The 17,953-nt window shown below is 40.5% G+C and overlaps 2 protein-coding genes across 2 annotated transcripts in view; both read right to left on the bottom strand.

Annotated features, from left to right (window-relative positions):
- Window positions 1-93: 93 nt before the first annotated feature.
- On the bottom strand, window positions 94-987 carry fabp10a (fatty acid binding protein 10a, liver basic). The gene is made up of 4 exons (XM_079164919.1): window positions 861-987; window positions 504-676; window positions 324-413; window positions 94-197 (listed from the first exon to the last, which is right to left on the bottom strand). Exons 1-4 carry the CDS (start codon window positions 925-927, stop codon window positions 147-149), a joined length of 381 nt encoding a protein of 126 aa, XP_079021045.1. The 5' UTR covers window positions 928-987; the 3' UTR covers window positions 94-146.
- Window positions 988-1,677: 690 nt separating this feature from the next.
- Window positions 1,678-17,953, bottom strand: part of myom3 (myomesin 3) — a 50,255-nt gene continuing 33,979 nt past the window's right edge. Inside the window, exons 19-37 of the mRNA XM_079163846.1 lie at window positions 15,301-15,427; window positions 13,107-13,288; window positions 12,709-12,823; window positions 11,792-11,948; window positions 11,153-11,259; window positions 10,743-10,787; window positions 10,336-10,472; window positions 8,101-8,245; window positions 6,784-6,843; window positions 6,143-6,210; window positions 5,645-5,755; window positions 5,250-5,337; window positions 4,963-5,001; window positions 4,637-4,742; window positions 3,287-3,450; window positions 3,144-3,180; window positions 2,942-2,964; window positions 2,777-2,832; window positions 1,678-2,640 (exon numbers count right to left, since the gene is read on the bottom strand). Of these exons, the coding sequence (XP_079019972.1) occupies window positions 2,362-2,640; window positions 2,777-2,832; window positions 2,942-2,964; window positions 3,144-3,180; window positions 3,287-3,450; window positions 4,637-4,742; window positions 4,963-5,001; window positions 5,250-5,337; window positions 5,645-5,755; window positions 6,143-6,210; window positions 6,784-6,843; window positions 8,101-8,245; window positions 10,336-10,472; window positions 10,743-10,787; window positions 11,153-11,259; window positions 11,792-11,948; window positions 12,709-12,823; window positions 13,107-13,288; window positions 15,301-15,427 (2,046 nt within the window). The 3' untranslated portion in view covers window positions 1,678-2,361. The remainder of the gene's footprint in view (window positions 2,641-2,776; window positions 2,833-2,941; window positions 2,965-3,143; window positions 3,181-3,286; window positions 3,451-4,636; window positions 4,743-4,962; window positions 5,002-5,249; window positions 5,338-5,644; window positions 5,756-6,142; window positions 6,211-6,783; window positions 6,844-8,100; window positions 8,246-10,335; window positions 10,473-10,742; window positions 10,788-11,152; window positions 11,260-11,791; window positions 11,949-12,708; window positions 12,824-13,106; window positions 13,289-15,300; window positions 15,428-17,953) is intronic.

The raw sequence follows: 17,953 nt of genomic DNA on the forward strand, positions 1-17,953 counted from the left end.
CTTGTGTGTCAGACTTAAGCCAATAAGGATGTTGGAAGTAAGCAAAGAGTGCCATTTGCTCAAAAAAAGATGGTGCAAAAAACAACAACACACTTATTAAGTAAGATTTTTTATTTAAATAGAAATTGGTTTCTTCACTGCCAAGTTTACATCTTTTTGCTCCTCCTGATGAGAGTTGTTGAGCCCATTGTCAAGGTCTGAAAGGGGACACAGGAAAAGAAAACACATTTGATTTGTGGCCAGGAGACACATTACATTACATATTAGCTTAGGATACATCAAGGTGAAACAGAACGAGTGAGTCCTTGTAAGATATACCGCACCTCAACCATCTCTCCTCCCTTGAGCTCTTGGATGTGGCAGGTTTTGCCGGTGTTGCAGACCAGTTTGCCACCCTCCAGATTGACAGTGCACTGCAGGCCAGAGGAGGAGACAATTCATATCACAAAAACCTCCAAAACAGGCCAACCTGAACAGGCAGGAGTTAAACTATAAGTACAAACCTTGAGCTTCTTGCCGTCCATGGTGGTGATGTCAGCCTCCTTTCCGACGGTAAAGGTGTTGGTCACAGTCTTTCCAGGTGTCTTGGAGGTGACAACAAAGTCATTACCTTTCTGCTTGATCTCAGTAATGGGCTTGATGTCCTTGGCCATCTTGATGACCTCCTCTGGGAGTTCTGGTAAGCAAAGTGCATGTGTTTTTGTTAATTCCTGCACTTACAAGTGTCGTCTGTGTGGTTACATTTAACATTAGAAGGCTGTCGCCGCATCAAAATAGCCACTTTGTCTTTAGCGTCCAAAGATATATAGATGTATTTATATTCTGAAATGCCAACCAGAGCCACTGGTTTGTTTTCTCACCCATGGCCTTGAGGAACGCCTCGTAGTTCTCCTGGGAGTAGACCTGCCATGTTCCATTGAAGTCCATGTTCTCGAGAAGATCTGGGTTCTCCTTCACTAAGTTGGGCTGGAGGCTGAGACAGCTGTGTGAAGCTCAACACAATGTGAAGGATGTGACTGTTGTGCTGCACCTTCTTATACAGGAAAGCAAGTGTCTAATGAGTAACAAACCCCCTCTGGAGTAATCACTGCTGTTTGAACAACCTGGAGTTCACTTACTCCTGTTGGGACAAAACCTTGGCTTCCACCAAAGAGGATATTTAGATGGCCATTTCTGTCACGTGTGATCAAAAGTTTAGCTGCATATGTACAGACTTTTTGTTTTGTATTTCAGAATTAAAATGATATTTACATGATCTTCATTTACTGGGAAGTTCACAGAGCCCCGAGTGGAGTATGAGGATTTTAACCCGCTGGATCAAAAAGAGAAAATTATTTATTGAATGCACTATCAGACATATTTACATGTATTATATTTCAGGACTCATTCATTGAACATTAGATGAACTACATGCATGGCTGCAACCTTTCCTCAGTGTGTCGTTTAACCTCTAACGTGACTCTCCTGACTGAGGCCCAGGAGGTTAATGACACTACGGACTGTTTGCTTTTCACAAGACATGATCTCTGCCTGCAAAATCATACATAAAGAAAGCTGCAGACCACATTCTTTTTCATACTTAATCAAAAATAAGGTAGTTTACTGATTAGGAATCTAGAGATGTAATATAGTATATGTGAGTGCTGTTGAAAATGAATAAATAAAATAAAATAAAAGATTAAAGTTGCTTTATTCACAACACACACAGAAACAAATGACACACCTGGTTTACCAACCGCTCTACAGACCAGTAGGGTTTTGCACTTTTCCTTATGTTAGATTCTTAGTGAACACTTAAAACAAGACACTTATATAATAAAGGTTCAATAATAAAATGTAATGAGACAGTAGCACAAGAAGAGAAGAGTTAAAAGTCGGCAAACTGGTTCTCTCAATCAGCAAGCTAATGTTAGCTCATTTATGCTAATGTGAGGTGCTTATAATATAAGTTAGCGGACATACAAGACCAAGTAAGTCCTCTGAGTGTATTTTTAATTGAATACATTTTAATTGATTAATGGTGCATTTTACTGCTTATGAATTCAACTTATTTGGGGGAATTGGTGCAATTTCCTCTTTCAAAATAATCAGCTCAATCATTTTGATAAACAAAATTTTGCAATTCTGCATCTCCATTGCAGGAAAAGCCTGACATTTTCTATGGCATACATTGTTTAGAATTGAAATGATAGAGACAGTTTGCAATATAAGCTATTATATAATTGATCAAACCTTAATGGACATTTTTCAAATCCCAATAAAGTTTCCTAACACATCCAGCATCATTCCATCTCATCATCTATCAATCCATCCACCTTCAATTTCTTATTCCTCTCCTATTTCAGATGGAAAATCTCCATCTCAAGCATAAAAACCCATCTCCACAGCGTCTGTTGGCAGCTTATCCCCGTGCTTGTAAACGCTCACGGTCACGTCGACCGCCTCGGAGCCGTGCTGGTTGCGCACGAAGATGGTGTATTTTCCAGAATCCGCCATGTGGACGTTGTTGATGGTGATGGTGCTGCACTTGGGCTCCTTAGTGATGGTAAACTGGGCCTGGTTCGCGATCTCCTTGTCGTTACGAAGCCATATGACCTCTGGGGCTGGTTCACCGTCGATGAAGCACGTCAGACACAGAGTCTGAAGAGAGGACGAGGAGCATTCATAAAAAATGAAACTGTTAGGCCTTCAACCACACAAAAAATGATGACGATAACACCACAACATAGTATAATTGAGTATGAATGTGTCTCTGAGTAGTCTGACAATGTCGTACCTTGCCTTCCATGATGGCTACTACATCAGGAAGACCCTTTGTCACTTTGGCCCGATCTGAAACAAAACAAGCGACAATAACTCCCTGCTGACACGCACTGTAGAATCTTTTAACCTTTGTTGTGGGCAGAAATATCTCAGGATTCACACATAACCCGTGACTCACTTTTCTCAGCAATGGCCCCTTGCCTGAGGGACGAACACAAAGGGTCAAATCAATATGACGTTGCACGGCGTCAGGCAACAATACTCTGTCCTGAGATGTTTTCAACTAATAGTTTGTTACCTCTGACTGCTCAGTGTTTTCTGTTAGTGCCACTGCAAGCCATGCTAGACGCATCATCTACTGCATGTAGCGCAGCACTTACTTCAACCTCTGGTGCTCCAGCAAGGCATCAGCAAACACTGTCGAAAAAGGAAAATAATCAAGATTATTATTTATCTGCTATGAAATTATTTTCTTAATCTGAAATTGTCTTTTAGATCCTTTAGAGCAAACTTTTCCACCCACCTTTTCCAGTCAGGTCGAGATACCGTTTGTGTGTCTCTTTGCCGTCGAACATCTCCAATGTGTATTTGCCTTTATCATTCTCTGTTGGGTTACAGATTTCGATCCAGACTTTCTCCGTATTGCTGCCAGGCTTTGTCCTGGTTTCCTGGTCAATCCTCTTCTCCCTGCACGGAAGGAAGCAAACACATTCCTTTGTACGTCAGCTTTACACCGAGACTTACAAAACATGGTATGGACGTAATCCTGCTTTTCCCCTGGACCAAAGCACTGTTCTTGGATCTAAAAGACCGAGTACATCTTTTTGTTTCTTATCACATCTTTGTGAGTCAGAGGAAAGAAATATAAACTCTGAACATTCAGCTGTAGTGACATGTTACAATTCAGACTGGAATCACACAAAACTCATTTTATTCAGGACTAAAAAAACGTGTCAGTCTGCATCACAGTCAGATTTTCTTCAGCTGTTTGTTCTCTTTTGTAAAGGCTATCCTCAAAGCCCCCAGCGGGTGGTGCTAGTAGCCTTACTATGGAAACCGATTTCCCCCTCAACCATGTCATAATCATGTTTCAGTTCTCCCTTTAAATAATTTAAAATGTATTAAATCTAATGTCACGGAGTCTTTGAATTAGATAAAATGCACATGCACGATAGACCAGCTGGGAAACACAGTTCAACAATAAATCCAGTGGAACAGCTTTCTCTCTTTCTTAGTTATTTTATGGTCCGTTCATCATTTTATTCATCTATGCAAAACTCAAACTGATATAGTTGGCATGTTTAAAAACGTTAAGCCTCCTCTGGAAGTTCTGGGGTTTTCAAAAATATTTGGCTCCACAGAATTATTAGTATTGATCGATCAGAGCAGATGATAACAGGATGAACCAGGTGTTTCGGTGCCAAAATGAGAACGTTTGCATGAAGACAAGACATAAAGATCCAGCTCTATGTTCACATCTAAATCCTGAACTCTTTAAGCTGTCAGTAGTTGAACTTTGATACTCATTTTAGAGGCTGATCTTTAGTAAAGGAGCCCCAGGCGTTGCCACCATGGAGAGAAATGTCACAGTACATTAAAATAGTTCTGAACTTTAATGGGTTTGTGTGTGTGTGTGTGCATGTGAAGCAGTCAAGTCAGTATGTGTGTCTTCTTTTTATGGCCTATAGTCTGCTACTGTGGCTGTGATGATTACCTCCAGTAATAGTCCACTTCTGTGGCTTGCGTTAAACAATGTGACCACACTGCTAGATGTTCTGAACACAAAATAAACCTTAAGCTACTGTTCATTTGCTTTTGGAAGAAGATGCACTGAGGGTGTTAGGTCAGAGAGGAGCTCTGCATGTGAACTCACTTGAAGAGCCAGCTGGTCTTCAGGTGGGTTATATAGTATTTGAGTGAGCAGTAGAGCATGAAACCCAAAGCGGTGCTCTGAACCTTCAGTGGGCTGGCAGACAATGCTGCAGAGACGGAGAGAGAGACACGGCAGAGCTCCTGGTTATTTAATGCCACAGTTTGCATTCAGTTTCATTTAAACGCATTCATATTCCGAAACAACACACACAATAAATAATTAACATGGCTTTCAGTTGTATCATCCTCGTCCCAAACACAGCAAATCTGCTGTAAATTCATTAGCACATTTCACAAACGTAGAGCTTCCAGCTGTGAATAACTCACCACACTGTTTACTCAGCTGCTGGAGAAGCTTGTCGTACTCTGTGAATGAAAAGAACAAAAAAAAGCTTTCAGACAGTCTTTTGTATTGATAATGGATCTCAATAAACACTAAACACAAGATTAGTGTAGCCGAATAATGAGGAGACATAATGAGATAAAGAGTGTGAAATATAGATATTAATCCCCTCACTTTCATTATGGATGGACAATTGAAATGCACGCAGGAACAAATGGGGACTGCTGTTTGTGGATACTTGCTCGCTGGTGACAACGTCACACCGTCTCACCGTCATCCAGTAACTTTAAAATGCTGACGTCCTCTCCTCTCCCATCTGACACCACAGCTTTGAACGAACCCGCCTCTTTCTTGGTAACCTGAGGGGAAAAAAAACATCCAATCCCTATTCATAGGTTCTCTGATGAAATATTGATGACTCCGGAGAACAACCAAACACTTTATTTCATCTTTTATTTAACCTTAAAATACACTCCAAGGTGAACCTGGGAACATTTCACAATAATACAGAATAAGAGAAATCATATAACCATTAACCGACTGCTTGTCCTGTTTTGTCTCACTACACAGCTACCATTTATAAATGCTGGTTCACATTTGCCTGAGCTCTTAGCTCTCCTCCCCACCTCTAGTAGTCTGAAAATAGAGCACAATTGTTTGAAATACCTGCGGGATGGTGAGTGTGCTGACCCCTGATGACTGGTCATACACAAATCGGGTCTCCGCCGCGCCTTCTTTAAACCACTTGAGTGACGTTTCCTTGTTTGTATTTGTCACCTATGTATGGAGAAATAAGAGTCCACAAAAATTGATTGTTTTACGAATAAAATAGTGAAATCTTTGTAATAAATGCAACCCTGTAAAGGTTTGTCATTTTGGGGAAAGTAAATGAGAAGATTGACATGATTCTCCCGCACCGGAAAAGTGCAAAAAGGACCAGGAAGTCACCCAAAATGTCAAAATATTTCTTTGATAAGTAATAATAAAAGTAGAACATTGTCTTTGCTCTGAATGATGTGGGAACCTAGCAACAAACTCAGCAAATTTTACAATATAAATGATTTTATAAGTAATAATGAAAGATGAAAGATTTCTGGGCTCTCAATATAATGTTAGGCTAATTCTCTTATTGCCATTAGCAAATCTATTATGTGAAAAATGTACCTTGCACTTTATAATCAGTTCACAATCCTCATTTACACTCCACCACAAGTCTTCCTCGAAATACGGTCCTTGGGAACAGAGAGAACAGAACACATGATTATCCCGCTAGAAACAGGGACCACCAGACAATCATTTCTTCAGAGCAACCACTCAAACACAAATGCATCATTATATGGCAATCTATGGCAATTACTGACAGTGACAGCTGCCTGAAATAAGAGTGGTGGGACAATTCAGAACAGCATGCAGGTAATAAACACGTCCCACTTTAATATCTGCTTGCATCATGCTATTCTGCACGTAATAGACAAAATGTGCTGGGTGGACTCTGAGTGTCACGAGTACTTTGAACAGTAAACCATTTGTAAGGCAGTCTGTTTGCACAAGCGGGCACTGGGGCACTGGCCTCCAGACACAAAAGAGTTGTATAGCTTCTCCTTATCACATCTGAGAGCTCAGGTGATAAAAACACAGAGTTCAGTAGCAAAGGAGGCTTCTTTTCTTTCCTTTAGTCTCAAGAGGTTTGGACAAGGTAAAGCAGCCATGTCAGGACACAAAAACATCATCAGAAAGCTATTGCAACTATTACATCTAATTATATTTTCTATTAAATATGTTGGTGATGTTTGGAGACTTCTCACCAGATTTCTTCTGATGGGCACGCCGGTTTTTATGAGCCAGGGCCATCGTCTGACGAAACTCTGACAGAGACACAAACAATATCAGAGTACAAAACAGTAGAATCGTGGAGGTCACATGGGGAGAAGTGATGACGATCTGTTGCTCAGAAAAGGTTATTTTACTTCCAAAATAATCTCAACTTCATTTTAAAAATGAATCAGAATAAAATCAGACAAAAAATAATCGTATGAATTGGGAACAGGTCGTTCATGTGCCATTCAACAACATGTATAAAGCAACACAAGAGAAGAGAAGTATAGGATCATTTATTCATCCATTCTTCCCACAAAACAGGTCCTCTAATTGTTGCAGGTAATTAAAAAGATATTTTCCAATCAGAAATAAATGCTGATAAACAATGACTTCTCCACATTCTACTAAAATAATTGAGCCCTAGATGTCTCTCTCCTGGCTGCAACTTGGATTTTTAAAAGTAGACACAAAAAAGTCTTGATTATTGTGGTTTTTCATATTTCATTCAATTCTTTTTGTAAATGATATTTATTTAGGACCTAAACATTCAAAACGCTTCTCTAGTCTGCCAGGAGTAAATATGTGGTGGGGAAATTCTGAATTATTTATTCCTGTCCTAAAGCAGAGGGTGTCAGAGGGCCTCCCCAGCGGGGCTCCAAACAGTTTCAAGGGAGGCTCAGTGAATAGAAGTGGAAAATATTACATTAGTTATCAAAATAAGATCACATAAAAAAGACAAAATGTGTGATGTGAGATTTGGTTAAAGAGATAGTTTAAAGATGGTTTTGGGGAATCTTTACTGTTCTTAATAAATAAATGCCTTCGTACAGACATTTTTATGTATTTGGTGTAGTATGAAGTTATGTAAAACAGAAATATAAGATTATCTTGACTCAATTATTGAGCGTATGTGGGATTCAATAAGATTATTATGATCCCATAGAGGTTAATTGAGCAAAACTAAGATTTGTCTGAGGGGAGGCCAACGCGGAAGTGCCAAAGGCTGCAATTCCTCAAATGACCACTTGAGGGTGGCTCCAAACGCAAGCAATCCACATAGATCACAATGTTAAAATGCCCAACTTAACAGCCTGGTACAATAAACGGGTTTGGTCTCTATACTCTCTATGTCACTTTCAGGAAGAAACATTTCATCATTGTGTAAAATGTAGCTCATGTGATGTCTCATTTACATGAATGCCTGTTCTGTTCTATTGTACCTCTACAATTGTCCTTGTCTCTTTATCATGGAATGTAAAAAAACCCTCAATGACAGCTTAGTAGCACCTGAGTAAAAGACTCACTCTCATCCACAAAGACCAAAGTGGCTTGGTTCTTGGCGCGTCCGTCCTTCAGCTGAGCCGTGTACGAGCCCTCGTCCTCCCGAGAGAGCTGGTCAAACAGTATCTCCACCAGACCTTTGGCCTTGTCGAAGTTGATCTTACGGTGCTGCAAAAGAGCAAACAAGCATTGCCACACATGCAGTACACATCGGCTCATGTGCGGACAGATGATCCGCGATGGCAGGTAGACACGCCACTTTCAATCTATTGTATATAGATGGTTAGTCATGCAGAGAGAATACAGTGTGAATCGGTGCTTGAAAAGGGACTGAAACGACAAAATGTGCAGCGTAGATGAAATATTTATTTTTTCTAACACACACACACACACACACACACACACACACACACACACACACACACACACACATACACACACACACACACACACACACACACACACACACACAGACAAACAAACAGGAGGCAGCCTGACTTTTATGTTCACGGAGATAAGTGTATGCCTTGCATGTTGATAGCCCTCAGTGGTGGATGTGATTTGTGATGTATGGCAAGCCTGAGGCCCCTAATCAGCCAAATGGCTTTTGAATTCGCAAACCTCAGCTGTGATCATTTAGAAATAACGTGTGATCAGTACTGTTCAGATGGAGCTCTGATATTGAGAAATAATGGTATGAATGAAAATGCAACAGAAGCGATGAATGCATGCTGCTGAATACGAAAGCAGTCGCCCCGACTCGCACAAACACAGTCACACAAAATGTATCTGACAGAGTTGTGAAAGCACAATAAATACGCTGTGTTGTATTTGCTTTTCTCTCTGTGGACACATCAGTGGAAGGTTCAATAACCCGGACGGCAGCGCTGATTATTGTTAACTTGGTGTCATAACACATGTGAGCGCTGAGGAGGTTTGTTCACATTCAGTTATTGTTCCTTGATGATTATACTGTTTTCATTTTAGGTCATATGATCGCACTCCAATTGCACTGAATCACTCAGTCGCTATTTTCCACATTCGTCCTTGCTGCAGCGTTACATTATCTTGTCAATAACAAGTTGAGAATATAGCTTTGGCTTTCACTGAGCCTTTTTATAATAGTAAATCAATCTGGAGGACATTTCTGAGATCTATGTGAAACACATATTAAAGATGGAGTAGGCAGTGTATTTGTGTGGCGTCATTGGGCAAAAAAATTCCATAGTATCCTTTTAGCATAATTCAAATAGTACCCTGAGGCAGTTTTCTGGAAAAGACAAAAGAAGTTTGAAATCACAGCCCTCCTCCTGCAGCTCTCTTCAGACTGAATCAGACAGAATTGTCTTTTCTTTTCAGAAGAAGCACGAACTAATGAATGAGGTACTTTATACATGAGTAGTTTAGTCCAGGAATGGTTCCCAACCTGGGGGTCAGGGGCGCTCAAGAGGGTCACAAGATAAACCTGAGGGTTGTGAGATGATCATGTAGAGGTTAATCTGTGAGACAAATCTGTCTCTACTTTTTCCCAATCTTTGTTTTACTTTCTCCATATGTTGGAGAGTTTGGCGTCTTTCGGCCTCAAAGCCTTATTTAAATGAAACCATCTTAGAAGTTTACAGGGATTGTCTCTTTTGGTGGAACTGCTACAAACTCCCAGACGTCTGAAATGTCACATTGGTGAACTGTTTCTTTAACCGAGAAAAAACACTCAACATTTCAGAATCGCTGAACAAATCCGATTCAGAGGACTGGGGACGAGGCTAAGAAAGTTATGAATCACAGTTGATATGATGGTTAGTCTCACCAAACTCCCTTTAACTTAACTGAACCTAACACTAAAATCACTGACCAAAAACAACATAGCATGATTCGTTTTTGCTCACAATTCACCCTCATGCACTGGTGAAATGATTTGCATAAATGATGGTTTGGTGAGTCCAGATGGGCCCCAGATTTCTCCTTGAACTATATTTTTAAATATCCATCCAATCCAAACCTGGCAACCATGAATTTGTCAACTTGATGAGCAGCAGGCTGACAACTAAAGTGCTCTGCCATGCGCTCAAAAAAGTAGAGTATCAATTAGTCTCCTGCCAGAATATGAAAGCCAAACACATGCCGGGTAAATCATTTTATCCAAAACCTTCTAGGAACTGTGGATATCAAATCTCCGCGACCCCTGATAAGCGGTTACAGATAATGGACGGATGGATATCAAATCTTCTACTGAGCTGCAGTATCACAGCGGTTCTCACCGGCGTACTGGTGATTTCTCGCTCATTGAAGATGAGACGGAGCTCAGCGGCGTCGCTCAGACTCTCAGTCTGAAGCCAAAGACGTACGTGGCCTTGCTCAGAAACCTCCACCTGCCAGCCCGACTTCAGAGCTATCACTGCAAAACAAACAAACACACAAACACAGAGCATTCAGGACAAGCTGAATGAGTTTAGATGATCATCTGTTCAACGCAGAATACTTAATGTGTGCGTTTTGTTTTGTCTTTTCACCATGTGCTTGAGTGTATTGTCTTTTCACGGCAAAATAACAGTGCACCAATACCAAAGTTTAGCACATTTAATGACGAGAATAACGTTTTTCAAAGTATGATTTCTATTATATGTCAGCCAAACACCTACTACGGTGCAATGTCTTTGGTACATACGTGGATTTCTGACTTTCCAGCTGAGTTCCTTGAGTCGTTCAAGGTCTGCAAACAAAGCAAAACAGTAGCTGGAGGTTAATTCAACTTTGAACAGGACCCACATTTCTTAGCTCCTACTTATTGCCAAAGGACGGGTCACATGGCTCTATTTTCAAGCTGAAAGCTGATTGAGAACATATGCTTGGATGGACGGGTGACCTTGTGGAACCGGTTGTGAGGCGCATAATTATTTGCTTAAGAGAAAAGCTTGACAACCCTTAAAATGGAAAATCCTGCTATTCATGCCGCCGTCAGCTCAATAAACACATGAGACAGCTGATGTTGAATTAACCGTTCTTGTCGCTGTGCCTGAGGCGAAGTTGTGAATTGAACGAGACAGTTTCCTAACCTTCTACTCGCTCTCAGTTTACCTTCAGCAGTGAAGTCGTAGCTGGACGACTGGTCTGGGTTGTCGCTCATCGCAACTGTGTAGAGACCCAGATCCTCCTCAGAGGCGTCTGTGAAGGTGAGGACCGCCCTGAAATTGTAAATAACAGACAGACCAGCAGCTTCTTGTTTATCGGTCCACCCTGCAGCGCCCACGGGTGATGATGGTGCTGTTTTGTGCTGTCAGCCGTCAGACTTCACAGTGCTTTCCGTCCCAATAGTGTAATCCCAATGTCTTTCTGCTAGCTATTGTTTTACATGATATCAATGAGCAGAAGGGTGGGCAGAGAGGCTTCCCTTAAGCTAAGAGAAGAGATAATTAAAGGAGACTGGCCTTTAGTGGGAATCCCAGTGAGAAAAGCTTTAAAACAATTTGCTTCACACAGCAAATTTAATTGGCCTGGACCAAACCTAATGTTAATGTAATCTCTCTCTCTCTCTGCATTTTAATTCTGTTATTATTATATCATATTATCTATCCAAAGTTGCAGGGTAAACAGCATTTCTCACAAATGTAATAAGCCTGTCTGAATATCACCTCTTGTTCCAGCAGACGGCCACAGACTTTTTGGATCTAAAGAAGTGCAGATGTACAGTGGATGTTGCACATAAACAAGCCGTACCCGTCCTTGTTGGTTTCTGCCCGCGCCCTCTTGGCATCGATGGGCTCTGTGTAGTTCTTATTCCACAGAAACTTGCTCTCGTCGTCCGCCTCATCAGTCTCGAAGCCCAGAAATATGAAACCATCGTTGTCCACTCCGATCTCAATGTCTTTGGCACCTGAAGGTGAAAGAGTTGGTTAGTGCGGCTGCAACGTGCTGCAGACCCTCTCAGCCAATTTATAGCATTATAAAGGAGATGGATAACACAGCGTAAAAGAATGCAACAATAATTAACTAGATTTATCTCCTATGGTGCACATACTGCATATCTCATTGTACTTCTTACACTTATCTTTATCCTGAGTATGTGCTTATTTTTTTAATTTCTAATAGATGTTTTAGCATTTTTCACCACTTCCTTTCTTTCCCTGCAAATGCTTGAAAGTCACATAATAAATGGGTTTAAAACCCTGCATGATGTCAATGTCTTCACCACTAGATTAAAGAGAACCGATGCTGCCAATGTCTGTTTGGGCATGAAAAGATGCATTTAAAGGAATGGTTCAAGATGAAAAGATGAAAAGATTGATATCGCTCTGATGTCTCTGGAGCCAGACGGCCTTGGACAAAGCCAGGCTAGCTGTTTCCCCCCGTTTCCAGTCTTTTATGCTAAGCTAATTAACTGGCTCAAGCTTCATACTTCTAAATAGGTTAATACGTGTTAACTAATCCTTTGAAAGGCATTTGTCCTGTTTTATTCGTATACCCATGAAGGTCCCTGAAAGCTTGACTCAACAAATAGCGATTCCACAGACTGGAGTGTGTGGAGGCTTTCCCTATTATCATATATCTTAGGTCTAGAAGCCTCCAACAAGCCTTGGAGGTGATTTTTCTTTTTTTATTGCAATATTTGTGTGTCTGGAGCAGAGCTGGCTGACCTGGTCGGGACTCAGCTGTGACCGGCTCAGTGGGCAGGGAGGCACAGCCCACTCCAGCCTCATTGACGGCCGACACACGGAGACGGTAGGTCTGACCCGCCTGAAGACCAGACACCTGGATGTCATAAGAAACACATCAAATATTTACAGCTGATTGTCATAATGTATCATGACTATTTAAACATTTAGACCCACAGAAACACAGGAGGAATGAAATATGGGGTTGGATTTTTGGAGTAATAATAATTTAATAATTTACTGGCACTTAAGTTATGAAATACAATCATACTTTATGCAACACGGCAATAGTTAGCCCGTTCAGATAATGGACGAATCCTAAATATACATTTCTGTCATCGTGAACTGAAGCTCGTAAACATTGTTACAGCTTCACTCACCTTGTAATGTGTGTCACAGATCGGCTTCTCATTCAAAGCAGTCCAGTTGTCTGATTGGTCACCCTGGCTGATTTCCAGGAAATAGCCAGTGACGGGGCTCCGTCCCTCGTACAATGGAGCCGCCCACAGCAGCACCAGGGAGCCGTCTCTCACCTCCCTGCACTCCACATCGTAGGGACAACCTGAGAGGAGAGATGCTGTATATCACGGTCCATGCTTTGGTGAATGGGAGCTTCAAGTGCAAAAGGAAAACAGTGTGTGCTGCCAAAAAACTGTAATAACATTTCCACACTGAAATAAAAAAAACAAGGAAATATATTCTCTCAGTGACCATATAAAATGCAACCACACAGGACTTCTTGGAAAGTCATAACAAAACAAATCAGAAACAACACTAAAGTCAAAATGAGTACAGTGACTTTACTTAATCTACCCCCACTGACTGCATGCCGGCACTTGGTAGTTAATTTGCTTAATGATTTTCGGTCACTTTTAAATTATTAACGGCACAGAGGGAAAGCCCATTTGCCAAGATTAATGAGCTGCTATTTAAAAGTGGCATGTGTGAGAGAGCCTCTCTCCATTTTCAATATTAATGTCACAAGAAGCTTATAGGAGCGGGGCCATAACTGCTGAACCACCACACACTGGAGGGACTTTGAGTGTGTGTGCGTGTTTGTGTGTGTGTGTGCACAGACAGTATGTGTGTTTGTAATAATAATGCAAAGGGTGTGATTTCACCTTTTAAAATCCTATCTATGACCCCTCCCACACATTTTTATTGTTTCAGGTTTAAATCTAAAGATTGCTTTCTTACTGCACAGTCCAAATGAGAGAAGAGAGGAGTTGACAGAATTGTTAATATTTCCATCCGAGTCTCCTTCAGACTTTTTTCTTTTATGGACTTTTTTGCTGGTGGATGTTTTTTCATGTAATCTGTATTCTAATTACAGTTAACATTCTCCTATAAAGACACATGAATACAACAACTAGCAAAGATGCGGCAGGAAGAAGAGTTCCCTGTTGTAAAGGTGCAAATACATCTTTCATTTCAAGGAAAATATTTTGAGTATTGTTACTGCATCAACAATACAGCAGAGGCTAATATAGGATCTCTATTTTTAATGTTTACATTTTTTTGCTATGCTACCATTTATGTAGAAAAGTGTGACTGTAACTTAAAAAGTAAATTTATACTATTAATAAAAAGTAACAAAAAATATATGAATCTGCCACTTTTCAGAGCAGCTGATGGTGGAGTCAGGGTCTTGCTCAAAGGCCCTTAAACAGCGCAGACATATGCAATATTAAAGGACCAGCCTTACATACGCAACACATAATAACTTCCAATGTCTACCTCTAACTCTTGGCTACCACTTTGGCTTTTTATTATTGCATTTTGCACTTTAATAGCATAACATGCAAATAGATGTTTTTTAAATCTATTTTGCTGTGAGAAGACTGTTTGTACTTTTAATGGTGTAATTAAATAAAAAGAAAATGTTAGAGAGTGGTAATGGGGCCTCCAGTTGATGGATGGCCTTTGTATCTATCTAATCTCCCTTTCCAAGCCGGGGTCAATAAACTTTCAGTTTCGTGAACTAACAGCCTTTAGCAGAAACTGCAGGTCAGGATGTTAATAGCAAAGGCTCAAATACCCAATGCTCTGAAATAATTGCATGATTTGGAAAATGATTAATTTCATGTTAACGTCCCCTTAAACTAAAAGACGTATGCATCTTACATTCGACAAGGAGAAGAGTTTCTCACTGCAAACTTAAAATCCCAGTTTAACGCGTGCATGTAGAAGCATGTTTGGAAGCTAATGCTGCTCAAACATGCAACCTACATAAGTGTGATGTGGAAAACTGAAAACTTCAGTGCATCTACACTGACAACGAAGCTGTCAGAGGAGAACATCTTGAGTAGTTCAAGTTTTAAAATATTTGCATGTTCAGATATTCTAGATTTCTTAATGAGGTGGGGATAAGTGTTGTTTTCTAACATGGATATTGAAGAGTATTTTATGTCTCTTAAAACATGTTTGATGGAGATATTTAAATAACCCTACGAGCACCAAGATACCGTGCAGGAAGGTTTTCACATGTAAGCACTCCAATGCACCCGTCACACATTGACACAGAGGTATATCTTCTCAGTGATTACTGAAAGTGAAGTGACATTTTCTCCTCACCTGGCTCTGGCATGGTCCACTTCTCACACAGGAAAGCTTCACTGGCCTCAGATGGCTTCCCCACGCCGGCCATGTTGGCAGCAGACACACGGAATTGGTAGAACTGTCCACTTGTCAGGTTGCAAACCTATAGATTTACATCAGGCACAGAACAACTCATCAACTCTGAACGATGGTAGTCTCCATCAGTCAAGCTTACTTTTAATTACATTGAAACAAAACAAATGGTTTTAAAATGTGTTTAAACCACACATGTTACATCTCTCATCTCATTTAATGCCAAAGACCTTTAGTTGAGAGCTGGTTTTCTTTCTCTGACCTCTGAAGTTAGAAGATTCAAATGTATTCAGGAGGAAAAGAGATTGTGTAGTTGAAGAATGTCAAATTTCTATTCAATGATTTGACAAAAACTTGAAATATTCTGTTGCACTTATGACCACACAAGGAATGGCTATTTAATTTCGACGTTTTTAAGTTTGTTAACTCAAAAGCCTGGAAGAGAAATCAAAATGAACTAAATATTCAGATTTCTTCGGTATAATACAGAGCTTGTTTTATCAGAGATGTATGGATTTTGCTGTAGATAATAGACATCTTGCTTGAATTGGTTACATTGTTTCTTTTGTAGTATTGTATACAAATGTATTTGCATAAAAAAGTAATTCTTACGTATCAATACAAATCGGCTCACATTGTTCTTTGAGGAAAACACGGATCAGTTGGCACATCGCACAGGACCAAAGTTCCCTGGTTGTACAGTCACACACTTCCAGACTTAAGCAGGCATTTTACAAGGTATTAGCTCTGCTGCTGCTGCTGCCACAGCATTTTTTTGCTGAGCCCCCGGGGCACTTTGGCTTTGGGAAGAGAAGGGATTCAGTCTTATTGATCCGTTCATTGATCTTCCTATTCACAGCCACTTAGACTTTAAGGCCCTTATCGCCTCAGTGAACGGTTGTGAACTTGCTGCTGCTCACGGCAACTAATTGACACAACCAGGGGGAGCTTATTTCACAGTAATACCAATGGCAATCTAAAAAACACCCTCCCCCCACCACCCACCCACACACACACACACCACCTATAGCTGTCCCTTCATTATCTATAGATCCTTTTCTAACCACATTTAGATAGAACGACAACCTTCTTATCAGATCGATCTACAGTTCACCCTGAGGAATGCAGAGGTTGTCTGACAAAATAAGTGGGGGAGAGTTGAGCCTTCACCCACTAGATGGCGAACAGGCTCCACTTGATTTATTTGACATATATGTTCTCTCCTCAGGGAAACGTTGCAGCAGGTTTTGTCTGTTGGGAGACTGAAACCATGAACATGTGCTTCATCATGACAAACTCACTCACAATACAGCAATCCTGATACCCCCATTAATATTTACTGTTAGCAGTGATTGGAAGTAACTAAGTACATTTACCCAAGTGCAGTTCTTTTCTTGCATATGTCCATTTAATGCTTCTTTTATTCCTACCCTGCTTCATTTCAGAGGGAAATATTGCAGTATTTTATTCCACTATGCCCATCTGACAGCTAAAAAACGATGTTACATTAAAAAACGTGATAAGCTTAGAAACAGTATTTGGGCCCCTGTCATGTTTCAGATGTCTATGAGTTGTTAGCAGTTCCAAAGATTTCTATTCTATTTCTCTTCTAAACTTAAATCATATTTCGGTCACTGAAGATAATCCACAGTCCCTTGTTGTGAGCAGTTATAAAGTACTTACAACAGGGCCCTGATTTCTGGAAAGAGACATTGCTGTTGAGTTGTTTTTTTGTTGTTGTTGCTTTAAGCAGCACAAGCCGAGTGCTATGTAGTCGCATTATATCAGAGAGCGGGCAGACATCTCTACGGCCGATACCTCCAAAACTAGGCAACTAACACCAAAACAATCTGGATTGATAAATAGCACTATGGGTGAGAAGAGAAAAGTATTTTAGATTTAAAATATATTCTGCTGATAATACTTTTGTACTTTCTCAAGTAGGTTTTTAAATGAAGGACCTTTACTTGCAACTAAGTCATTTTACAGTGTTTTGTTCGCATTTGGCTTAAGTAAGTAAGTGATCTGTGTACTACCGGATGGATTGTAATGGAATTCAAATCCAAAGAGAAAAAAAAAAATAAAGTCTTGTTTTTGTTCTAATGAAGCAGGATCAGTGACATCCTGACATCCAGATGTGGAATATTTCATAGCAAAGTCATTTACATTTTATGCACACCTTCAACCTGGAAAATAATCAACATTCAAATTATTATCTAAATTGCATCTAGAAGGTCAGCAGCCTGATTTAAATAGCAACATAACACAGTGGGAAGTGGACACTGCACATCGCGAGGGTGTTGAAGTTGCTCATTTACTCCAAAAGGGGGAGCTGCGTGTTCTCGCCAGAGGGTTCCTTATGCGAAAACGATCTCCAATCCTCAAGGCCCTGCACTCCACAACACGCAGGGCTAATCTTCCTATACAGTCATTTTCTTTCTGATTGGCTTTGTCTTTGCTTTTCCCCAGGAGCTAAAAACAGCCACTCACATACAACACATTTGAACAATGTCTAATTACGGAGCACCTGTAATCTCCCTGAGACAGGTTAAAGATTTAACTTTGCTCCAGGTCTCCATGGACACTGCTTGTTGCC

Source organism: Pholis gunnellus (assembly GCF_910591455.1).
Source record: "Pholis gunnellus genome assembly, chromosome: 8".
Taxonomy (NCBI): Eukaryota; Metazoa; Chordata; class Actinopteri; order Perciformes; family Pholidae; genus Pholis; species Pholis gunnellus.